Source organism: Drosophila eugracilis, unplaced genomic scaffold (genome assembly GCF_018153835.1).
Source record: "Drosophila eugracilis isolate 14026-0451.02 unplaced genomic scaffold, ASM1815383v1 contig_423, whole genome shotgun sequence".
Taxonomy (NCBI): domain Eukaryota; kingdom Metazoa; phylum Arthropoda; class Insecta; order Diptera; family Drosophilidae; genus Drosophila; species Drosophila eugracilis.
The window spans coordinates 117,774-130,100 of NW_024573287.1; the positions used below are offsets into that span (position 1 = coordinate 117,774).

General features: G+C 38.9%; 1 protein-coding gene across 1 annotated transcript; it reads left to right on the forward strand.

Moving 5' to 3' along the window:
* Positions 1-4,841: 4,841 nt before the first annotated feature.
* Positions 4,842-6,928, forward strand: LOC108105130. The gene has a single exon (XM_017211562.2). The coding sequence runs from the start codon at positions 5,155-5,157 to the stop codon at positions 6,487-6,489; it is 1,335 nt and encodes a 444-aa protein (XP_017067051.2). The 5' UTR covers positions 4,842-5,154; the 3' UTR covers positions 6,490-6,928.
* The last annotated feature ends 5,399 nt before the right edge of the window (positions 6,929-12,327 follow it).

Sequence of the window (12,327 nt, forward strand, 5' to 3'; positions counted from 1 at the left end):
GCTTTTCTTAGAGGTAAGGTGTAAAAAAAACATGAACTACATGTTTAAAGAACTTTATTAGGATTATTCATATATACATATATCGCAAAGCTTAATGTCAGAATACTAAGAAGAATCATTGTTTAAAGTAAAATACTTTCGATTTCAGAAATTTATAAAAGTAATCGGATAAATTTAGAAAATATTGAATATTTTTCGCACAATTCGTTTGCAAGCTTATTATATATATTATTATATTTATTTCTTAGTACTCTCAAAAAACACTCGCAAAAAGTTCAATCAAATGTGAACTCTATAATTCATAAATACTGTGATAATTTTTTGCTGAGAGAAGAATGAGTGAACTCATTATTTTTTCACTACTGGTAATCAAATTAAAAGACTAAATTACATCTGAACGCGTACAAAAGGATGATCAAAATGTAAATCTACAGCCATTACCATGATAATTTTTTCATAGTCACTTGATAACTGTTTTGAAAAAATTTACATTTTGTAAATAGACCTCTCACTTAAATATTCATTTATAATTTATTCATTGTAACACTTGTTTAAATTTTATCATTTTTTCCAGTTCAGCCCTAGAGCATTTATAGCTCGGCGTTGCTCTTGCGGCTTTTGCCAATTTCTCATCATTCCTTTTTCTGTGTTGGAGTTATTACAGAAAGTTGGGAAGCATAAAAATTTCTTACTACTTGTCTGCAACAAACCGTAAAAACTTATGACTTGTCTGTTGGACGCACACAGCGCACACATATAGGTAAAAATGGAGAAGGAGAGGGTCCGGAAACTGACCTGGGAGACGCGGTGCGGAGATCTATATCCGCTTTGTCTGCCTGGAACAGACCTTGATGTTCTTGTTGCTCTTCTGCCGCCACTGCCGCCGTTGCACTTTGTTTGTTTGTTTGTGCCGGTAATATTTCCTTAAATCGAGTAAACAAGTGGAGTTCAACAAAGCGGAAACGGAAGCACAATGCGTAGCTTTCGTACACACTCACACACGCGCGCGAGTGTTGCTTCCTTCATGTAAGGAGTTTCCCAAATGCGGGGGATATTGTCTCAAAATATGGCGGCAAATATATTTTCGCTCAGCTGCAACAACATCCAACTGCGAAAGGAGCGCTTCTTGCTTAGACAACGTTTTGTTTTTCTTGGAAATTGCTGTTAAAAATAACAAAAGCCCGTCGTGAGTTCCTCTTGCTTGCTTGCCAAGTTACATCCTTCCTTTTCGCTCGGCTGTTGTTTATCTTAGTTCCACCTACTATTCCGTGTCCTTAATATCCCTCACCCACCACCCATCGCCCTCATTTGCCCACTCAATTGAAATCGAGACTCACACAGCGAACGAAGCGGCAATTGTATTTATTTGCACAGCTAAATGGCATAATCGAAGGCAACTCGGTTCAAGGACTTTGAAACGTTTCTGGAGGCAATTCCCCATGGACAGGCTTTGTTGTCGTGTTGTCTCAATTGCAATGGATCTTGTCCTGATTTCAACTTCCCATTCGCAGGCGATTCAGATTGACACGCTCTAGGGTTTATGTAGGAAAATTACTGAATTTTAAGTGGGTTGTGGTCATAGAAGATATAAAAGAAAGCAAAATCTTTTCATTGTATAGAAAACTGTAAACTTAAATGCAAATTTCTTTGACAGAATTTCACAGAAATCATTAGATATTTTCTAACAAGCTGTTTACATTTCTGTAGAAAAACTCCATTAATGGATTCCTAGAACTATGTCTGACCACCAAGTTTAACGCACTGAAATATTATTTACTTTTCCTAATGAGTGATAATCGATAAACGAATGACTGCTTGATGGTTCTTAGCCTCAATAGCAGCTTGTTGACAGATTTTCCGCCTCACATTTTGGGGGCTGTCTTTGCTCTAGATGTTGACGAAGAAAACCCAGGAATAACTTCAAAGTAATGTTAGGTAAAGTTAAAAAGGGAACATTTATTAAATTCCACTTAACTTCCCTGCCGGTCTCTTATTCACTCTTAACTATACTCAGCCGGGGGAAAATTCTCAAGGAAAAGGGCAAGAAAAGCCTAAAGCAACTAAGAAGTTTGAGCTGCTGTTGATGTTTTCGTTGGCATATTTCCCGTGCCTTTTCATCTCTCTTCAAAACTGCCAGCATAGCTGCTCGGGCTCCAAACGGGAAAGTTCAAGAGTTCACCAGCAATAACTTTAAATAGGAGAGACACATCCTGTAGCTACCAAATTGTTTGTCATCAAATTATGTATATTGTCGATTTTTGTAGCCGATGTTGTTTCTTCTTTTTTTTTTTTTTTTTTTTTTTTTGGTTGGTATGCTGTTGCGGCCAAAAAACCACTGACGACAGGGTGGAAAACAAAAAACGGGCATCATTAAAATGCTGTTACCGGCCTCTGGTCTCTGGATTCTGGACTCTGGACTTTGGGCAATGCCAGAGCTTGACCCCGAAACTCTTCTGTGTCGGCAGAGGGCAACCGCAACCAAGATTGCTCAGGCATATACCCTTTTTTAATTTGCAACATGTCATTGGCAGAAAGACAAGCAAAAGGGACGTAGATGCGGTGTGAGAGAGTCGGAGTTGTGCCCAGCCGCCTTGCCACGCCCCCCGTCAGCTCACGCTTTGTTGCGCCTTTTGTTGGGACTTCTCTTGGTTTTTCCCAAACGCTCCTTTTTTGCGTTTTGACCAAATAACCCAAGCAAAAACAGAATTAGCAGCAACGCCGACGACAGCGACGGGAAAAACACAAGATGAAGCGCAGGCAAAACAGGACACGGCCGAAATTCACGGCGAGGGTGGCAATTAAAGTTATTGAATAACAACAGAGGAGGTTAAATACGTTAAAAAATAGATGTACGAAAACCACTACAATATATTATTTTCTATAAAAATTAATTCCATTATTTTATGAATATGCTTTCCTTTCAGGCTCAAAAAAGTATGCTATGCTTTAGTTAGTAAAACAATGTAAGAAATTTGTTGGTTACCAGACTGCATTTCCGAGAATGTATTATTGGTTTAGTTTTCTCTTCATTGAAATACCGTTCTTGTAGCCATCACAGACATTTCTTTGATTTATTTCCCAAGAACGAACCAGTTTGTAATCAATATTTGCAAGCAAATCTTTCAATCGACCTACGATGGTCACCGCAAAAACATTTACAGTGTGATAGACGATGGGAAATGACCAAAAAAAGGCAAGAGGGAAAGGTAGGTGGTTTTGGGTCCAAAAGGGAAAGAGAAGATTTGAGAGCGAGTGGGATAGCAGATACAATGTCATACAAATGACCCATATTAAATTTATTACGGCTCCGGGAACAGCACAATGAAATTCAATAGCCAACAGAGAAGAGAAAACCTAATGGCAAGCAAAACAAATCAGCAACGCCTAAACCGACAGACTTATGTACATATAAGAAGATATATATTGTGCTATATATAGGAAATGGTTATTGTAGAATGGTGGAAAATGGGAGGAGGGGGTCGGGCATGAAAATCAGCTTAAAGTCGATTTTTTGGGGTAAACTTTTTACTCTCACTTTTATGTTTTTCGATTATGTTTTGTTTCCGTTACTTTTTGGTTTGCTCCTGCTCGTTCGGTTTTCCCAAATTGATTTATAATCCTGTCTCGAATTTCCCCCCTTTTACGTTTCGGTGTATTTTTGAAGAAAGTTTTGCCTTTCAGCTTGGCGCTCAGATTTTAATGAAATATTTCAATTACTTTGCGATTAATTGGGAAAACATTTTCCACTGCATATTCGAGGTGACGCGTCGCAGCAGATTCGTGCTCACTGGCATCGAATTTTCTTTCTGTTTACCTGCGACATGTGCACGAAGCCCATTATCCTGCAGCTAATTAAGAAACGTGAGGCAAATGACAAGCGCCGGAAAATATTGTGTGGCATGCGACAACCTCAAAAGAGACATGTGTGTCGTATAAAAATGAAAGATGGCAATACAGTGACAAGATATTGTAGCAATGTTGCTCTAAGATTAAGGATACTCTGCAAGAAGAGTCACACTTAAACTATCAAAAAAAAAAAAATTTTAAATGGGTTTTAAGAAAGGAAGACTTCTTGCTCTTGAAAATGTGGAGGAACCTTAGGGTTTCTTTTAATTTTTTCATCAGTTCAATCAAGTTTAACATATTAGTAATAATGCCCTTCTAAACACCCTACAAGAAGGCAAAATAAAACACATAAGCCATGAAACTCACACACAGAAAATATATATATATAAATAAGTAAGTACACACAGCCAAAGCGTGCTGGGCTTAAGACTGTAGCCAAGAAATTTATTAATTATCAACTGGCCGAGGTCGAGATTGTAGATGTTCTGCCACTTTGGCCCCAAACGGGTCGAGGAGGAGCGCTCTTCCAGCAATACCGACAAACACCCACCAGCACAGACAATCACAGTAAAGTCCTGATTGGCATTTAAAGCTCTTTAGGATAGCTCTTCATGCCATCCATCGAATCGAAGGATCTGAGGGGGTGGAAGCCGAGGGTCGAGGAGGCTGACAGCAAAAATCGAAGTGGAGTGACTACATTGAGCCTCAGCTGAGCTGCTTAACGCTGCCAGAGTTCTGACGTAATCCATGCAATTGTAAATTTAATAAGGCCAACAGTAAAGGGGCAACGAGCGGAGGCTCTGAGATTTGTTGTCGTGGTTTTCTGGCTTGAGACAGTGAGGAGTCAAGCCAATTAAGCTACCGAGGAGCTGTGGTCATGAGCTTTAAGAAATTAGCCAAGAATACTTTCAAGTGCCCAAGTTCACTGGCATCGTCCTCAGAAGCTCCAAGCCAAGAGGTTGAAAATCTAAACCAATTCCTTTTATGAGGATTCCCTTAGTGCATGAGTTATGAAAAGTAAGCAAAACCGAATAAATCAAAACGGAAGATTAGGTAAAACGAGCAGATTTAAGTTAAAGGTTGTATCATTTTACACAGTACCTTTGCTTTTCCTTAAAAGTCGCAATAGAATAACCAATTTAACAGATCCATTTATATATTTTTTATATCAAGTAGTCTTAATAGTTGTGAATGACAAACCAAAACTAGGAATTTGTTAAATATTTTCCAGTAACAATTTATTACCATTTATAAGAATTAGGTTCACTAATCCTAGATAATATAACTCAAAGAAATTTAAAACTCAAAATGACATCAGACGATGGTAATGAGGTCTGTTCAAAATTGGTAGAGTTCAGAATAATGGATAACACTGAGAAATCTGCTCTGGACTTTGCAGAAAATATGCTCTCGGATATGGATCAGTTTTGGGGTGGAACATTTGTTGACGGTCTTTTGGATTATTTGAAGATACCAAATATTTTGAACGAACCGCGTCAGTGTGTGAAGTCCTTAAGGGTCCTCCATGAAATAACAACACATTGCACAGAAGTGGATTTATTACGTCTATCTACAAACACAGATGTTCTCGACTTGTTAAGGACAATCCTGGAAACCCCAAAAATTCGGAAACTAATCGTTCGCACTTCGTTGACCTTGGTCAGCAATTTTATCCTGGATGGATGGCCGAATCGTGATTGCATCTTTGAATCAGGAATACTCAATGCAGTGCTCAAGCTGATGAATCCCCATCGCCAGGAGTTACCGAAGTACAAGGCGTTGATGGGCCAAATAATATATTTGCTATATCAGTATCTGAGGTACAAAAATGTGGGACCCAAAACGGTTTCCTTGGAGAGAATAGCTAAAGCCCTGGCTAAGGTGCTAAAACCGTCTCAAGATGTGGATATCATCCTGCCACTTTTGAAGATTGCTCGTCTTCTCTCTGAATATAACAGTGAAACTCGGTCGGTAATGATTTTCTCAGGTCTCATTAGTCGAGTGGCTCCTTTCGTTTTGCACCCTTTGCCTGAGATCAAGCGAGAGACTATTTTCATTTTGGCCAACACCTGTATGCAGCGACACAATAGAAAAAAAGACGATCTCTATCGCTTTTCCAAACGCCTTATTAATTTAATCAGTGATTTGCTTCTTTCTGGTCCGGTTGAAATCAGAGTCTTGGTCAATCACCTACTGTGCGGAATCATAGATAACCAATGCATAAAGATCGATATGATGCTGATAGTAATCCCAAAGATCATTCGGTGTGCCAGTGCGGAAGAACAAGAGATAGAAGTCCGTCTAGCTGCAGGATGGACCCTGGCCAGCCTGGCCATGCATTTGGATCCCAAGATCTTTCCCGTGTTTATCACGTTTAAGGGATATAATGTACTCTGCGAGTTGCTGCACACCGATCTACCTGTTCAACTTGTTAGAAATATCCTATCTGCTTTTGTCAGGCTCATCGAATCGTTTGTCGTTATGAAGCCCTATTGGATAGGAGTCATGTGGGAGACCAATACTTGGCCAGTTTTACTGAAACTTCTAGAAAGTAGAAACGCTACTGTCAATACTTTGGCGACTTTACTAAACCGTCATGGAGATCGAGGAGATGTATGTTGGATAGATGTTTTAGGGGGCTAATATACCTTGATACGCCTTGATTGTGAAGAAATTTCCAAAATATTGTTAAGTTTTTAACGTAATTGTAAGAAAAGAAAGGCTTCCCTTCTATTTCGTTGATCAATCAACATATAATCTATATCATTATCAGCCTAATGCAAACCTATTTAAAATAAACCTATTTACAGAGTTCAGCAAAGGTTAAAAAAGCTTTTATCCGTCAAATGGCCAGCTGTAGCCCTTATTAAAACGTTTCCGAATTTCATGCCAAACAACGCACACATACATTTTCAGTTCATTTCGGGCTGGGAACGATTCAATTATTATTACACACGCTAATTGAATGGCTACCAATCTATGCTAATACATATATTATTTATGCATTTTTCCGAAAATTTGTTTTCCTTCTGCTCGCTGACGTTGTTGTTGGTGTACATTTGCGAGGAGAAAACCATAAAAGTTGGTCCGCTGTTGCCGCTGCCGCTTTTACCATTTCAATTTGTTTGTTGAATACTTTTTTTTGTGTCCCAACCATTCTTTTTTTTTCGTTGCGGTTGTTGTGTTCTCTGAGTGTTTGTGTGTGTGGGGGAATTTACATTTTCGTTTTTGCGCAAAAATTTCACAAACTAATTGTATGTAAATATGTCAAATGTATGTCGTCAACACCTGCATGTTTGTATGCGTGTGGCAATGGGGTGTGTTTGTATTGCATATTGACAATTTCATAAATGCGGTAACATTTTCAATTAAATATGCGCAGCTCCGGCAAACACAGCTGCACAAATCGCCACACACATACACACGCACGTTTGTGAATTTTTCCTGCCACGCCCTCACAGAAAAGCTCGCCCCCCTTCAATGCCATCAATCCCGTTGGAAAGTCGATTGATATGTACAATGTACATATGTGTGCAGGTGTGCAGGTGTGCAGCTTTTTGGTCGGTTACAAATTGCAAATCAATCAATAAATAATTGAAATGAAAATCATTTTGCTGGTTTCAACTTATCTTCTACAGACTCTCACTCCGCTCCGAATGCGTTACGTTTCGTTTCGCTTCGGTTTGACTACGTATGCAAATGGGCCAAATTGTGTACATCTATCACTGGGATCGCATCAGAGAGCCCAAATCGAAATAGCCCAGACAGTTCTGGGCGGAAAGGTGACAGACGACGGGCAGGAGTTCAGAATAAATTGCGAGTCCTTCGCCAGGTGTATGAGATTAGTGATGAACTAAACTGTGGGAATATTTCTTATTTTCACACGCAAACTGATAAATTGGATATATATAAATAGGATTTCATATATTTTATTTTTGAGTTGTTAGAAATACTTCTACTATTAGAAAAAAAAGATGCTTCCTCAGATTTTTCCTAGGAAACATTCACAAAGCAATGAATTATATTATAAAAATTATAATCTAACTTATATATAAAAAGCAAAAATCTTTGAAAAACTCTTAGATACAAACCAGCAAAATTTTCATCTATTCCTTAAAGCAATGATTCAAAAATCTCTACGTCTTTCTTCAAGAATACTAAATCCCCTACTGTTCCAATTAGTTCCAATCTCGAAATATATAAATATAAGCCCCAAGCCGCTCATTTTCAATGCATATATGTTCAATTTTGATTAACTTGTGTTTCAGATTTGTATTTGCATTTAATTGTATAACAAAAATAGTTATTTATTTGGTTCGAGAAGCAATTTCAGAAAATTCACTCGGGGTTTTTGTTTTATTGGAAATAATGCTGATAACCGATTTGGCGCCTTTCCAGCCCAAAATGTTTGTCATTTTCAATTTGAAACTCTGTCAAAATTCCAGCATGCTGGAGAGGTGGAGGGAGTGGAGTGAAGGCGGCATTTGGCTCAACTTATGTGTGCTGGGGGAAAATTCGCTTAGCCAAGCCACTCCAGTGAGCTGCTCCATCTACGGGTTAAATTTAATTTCCAAAAAGTTCCACTTTTGTTATTCCTTTTTCTTGTCGCTTCTATTTTTTTTTTTTTTCAGCTCTCTTATTTTTTATACTTTTTTTTTAGTTATTCGCGGAGCTTCGTTTTTGTCGTTATGCCAAAATCCCGCACAAATCCTTTGAGCTAGCACACGAACAGCTGCTTTTGGCCAGAGTCATATTGTTGTTGGCCCGTTGCTTTTGTTGTTTTAAGCGTTGCTGCTTTGGTTGCAGATTTACGCACCAACAAATCGTGGAATTTTATTTTGCAGCAGAATAGTATGAAATTGGTCTGGAAAATGGGGGATACAACCAAGGGGCGCGACATTTTCAATTTCGCTTGTGCATTTCACTCCCCCGCACCCTCTTGGTACATACATACAAGTCGATGCCCATCGATCCGATCTTGATTGCATTTCGTAAATACAAACAGCAGTAGGCTAGACAAAATGCACACACGCAGGCAGGCAGGACAATGTCATCTGCGGCGACAATTCAATCAATTTGGACACCTGACAGGTGAGCTCAGGTGACAATTCTCAGCAAGCTTCTGTGCTTGCTCATTTGTCTTTAACCATCTTAAATATTTCACCTCGATGGCTGTTCACTTTCGATAAGATGATTGGTCAATGCCAATTAATTTGCTTCATCAACAATGAAGACTTAACGTTTTAAGCCTTTTCAGACTCACTAAAATATTGTGCATATCAAAGAGTTAATATGTTAGCAAATGCACTTTCTGTGCACTCTGAATTGATAAGTGAAAAGCTGACAACTTTGAGATTGAGGCCTACACGGCGGATGATTAATGAAAACTTTTAGTTTCTAATCAAATAAAAACGTTTTATCTTTGTTATTTTATAACTGTAATGATTACTCAAAAGTAACTATTGAATCTTATTGATATAAGTATAGTGAAGGACAATGCAGTTTTCGGTCTTAATCACTTTATTTAATGGCCTAAATGCCCCAGCCTAGTACATATATAATATATATATTTAGCAAGTAATTTATTCTGTAGTAACCGTAATTTCAAGGACCTTTCATGAGGGCTCGAAACGTTTTTGTTTTTTAATTTCTAAATAAACTTTGCGGCTGTACGATGGTAGCCGTGTTGGCGATGGCGTGTCAAGAGCAGGTCTCTGCCACCAGGAGCCGGAGCTAAGGGAGGAGCAGGACCAAGAGCTAGAGCTGGAGCAGCCTCCTCTTTTGCGGGCCATCACACAGAGCAGAGCCTTGCAATCTAAATAAAGCTGAAGCCGAAAAATAACCCCAAAAACCCTTGAACCGAACTTTTCCCACTTGCAGCGGCGCAAATGAAGTGCCACATGAGCGAATGTAAGTGCGGGGGAATGTGCATAGGGGGAGGTAGGGGTAGGTGAGTGCTAGTGTAAAAGCAACTGCAAGTGCATTTGAGCGAGTGCGAGGGCGAGTGTGATTGTGCAAGTGTTTTTATTAAAACCGAATGACAAAGTTTTCCCTCGAACAGAAGCTGCCGTTTCCACAGCCAGAGAGCCCAAAACCCAACAACGTCAACAACAGCCAAAAGCTAATTTACACTTTTGTTGTTTCGGCTACTTTATAGACGCCATCGTGTGTGTGTGTGTATGTGTGTGTATAACGCCATAATGGAAAAACTATTTTGCGAGGAACAAATGTTGTCAAAAAATTTGTGAATGCTAAAAAACAGTCAAGTGACTGTGAATAAAGGAGGCGGGTCTGCGGTTCATGGCAAAAAACAGAAAAACTAAAAAAAAAAATAAAAAATACGAAAACGGAAGGAAAAAAACAAATCAAATGTGTGAACTTTAACACTATTTACCGCCCAAAGAGTGTGCAGCGGAAAAAGTTTATTCATTTAGCTCAACGAGCGCAGAAGGCAGCAGCCAACAGCCAATCCCGTGTGCCACGCCCCCATTCAACTCCTTCTGCCACTCGATGTACAGAGCATTTCGAGCTCATTTTGCACACAAGTGGCCTCAATTTACATTACGTATGCCGTGTAAGCTCATTAGACTTGATACTGATACAAGCATGGTCTAAGTGCACTTTTTTTATAATTTTCAGCCGGTTTTCCTTTTACCTATTACCTTTGGCAAATGTCTGGGGAAAAAGGATACGTCTCAATTAAAACGTATTTTCGTAACCTTCGAACTTGCAGTTCACCTTAATTTGCAGCTGCAGATGCTTTGCTATACTTTTACCTGGGTTTAATGTTTCTTCGATATTTTATTGAGATTAACATTGATTTTGTAAGCAATGAAACTAACGAACTTACAGCTTCACAAACAAAATATATTCAAAATACAAAATAACAATGCATATTCGACCTTTGATTAATAAACATTTTTGGCCAAAACTTATATCTAGATCTATGCCGCGTCCATCTCCGCCCTTAAGTATACCCACCAAAAAACATGTCTGTGACACTCGTCGTGTAGTTGGCACCCTGTCAGCGGTGAAAAATGTATGTGGATATGAGTGAAAGAGAAAACTAGCCACCTACAGCGAGAATGAAAACAGGGAAAATGCTACAAGCCAGCTAGGGGGACAAAAAGAGCCTGCTGTCCGGGAAAATATTAAAAAAAACAGCGTGAAAATCTGTGGCGAGTCAATGTGGGTGACCAACTCTTTTCCATTTTTTCGCCAGCGGTCTAAATTGGTTAAGGTGTGGGTGTGAATGGGTGGTGTGGGCAGTGGTGCAGTGGTCATAGTTATTCCGGCGGTTCTAGTTGTCCTGATTCAACTCGCTTGGGTTAATTGTTTTTATTTCGCTAACTCGCCGCGAGAAGCGTGAAAAAATTCAACGAAACGAGACCCAAACCACCGCAGAGCTTTGAATAACTTTCAGCTGCCGCAAAATATTGGCTTAACGTGCCAGGCGTTATATTTTCGGTTTGCATGCTAAAAAAAAAAAAGAAAAAAGAAGTGGCAAACAAAAGGAATATAAGTAAGAAGAAAAGAGACCCGTGGCTAAGCCGGAATATGCGGTGTGGCCAAAAGAGCAGGTTGGCAAAAACCACCTCCCATTTCTCCACCCCACTGCGAGGCCAAGTTCATTTGCAGTTTTTCTCTTTTGAGCCAAGTACAACACAAATAATGTTTAGGCTTCTCTGAGAGACTTAAAAACGCGAAGGTGGATTGCACTAAAGTTAGAAAAAAAAGTTATGAATGGGCCGAATGTGAGTGATGAATGATGTGGAGCTCAGACTGATCCAAAGCCAATAGCTTCCGTGAATGATAAATGTAAGAGCTGTGACATAAAAAACTCTCAGACGGCTGTTTCAAAAAGCCATACAAAGTCCGTAGCTGTTGCTAAATTCCCAAAAAAATAAAACCAATAAGCCTCTGGATTTTTTAATTAAAAATTGTAAGCCCATTCATGGCTGGCATTTTGTACAAATGGGTTACAAATTAAATTTATATTATGTAAATATTAATATCACTACACTTTCTACTGACAAAAACCAAAACTGTTTTTTGATGGCTTACATTTGTTTTTGGATCGTGTTGCTAATTTAATATTATAGGTATTTCAAACAAACACGATGGGGGGCTATGAAATGTAATATCAGTTGAAGTAGTCCATTTAATCTTTTTAACAACTTACCCCCTTTATTGACTTAAATGTATTTATTTTGAGGCCTTTTATTTGGCCGATTGTTGTTTTCGGTTGTTCAGCGCAATTACACAGTCGCCTATGTATGTAGTTAAAGCCGACATTCGTTTTTTATACCGTTCTGCTGGGTTGTGTTGTGTTGGTTTCTCGTTTTTCAACTTCTCCATTGCAATGGCAACAATTGCTGTTTGCTGCTCCTGTGGTTGTTGGCCATTTCTCCCCTAGAGCGCATGTATTCCCTATAAATTTTTTACGATTTTATGCAATTGTATAGTTTGCGAAAAGTTTGT

Excerpts from the sequence above, each read along its gene's own strand:
- LOC108105130 (XM_017211562.2), top strand. The coding sequence starts at position 5,155 with ATGACATCAGACGATGGTAATGAGGTCTGTTCAAAATTGGTAGAGTTC.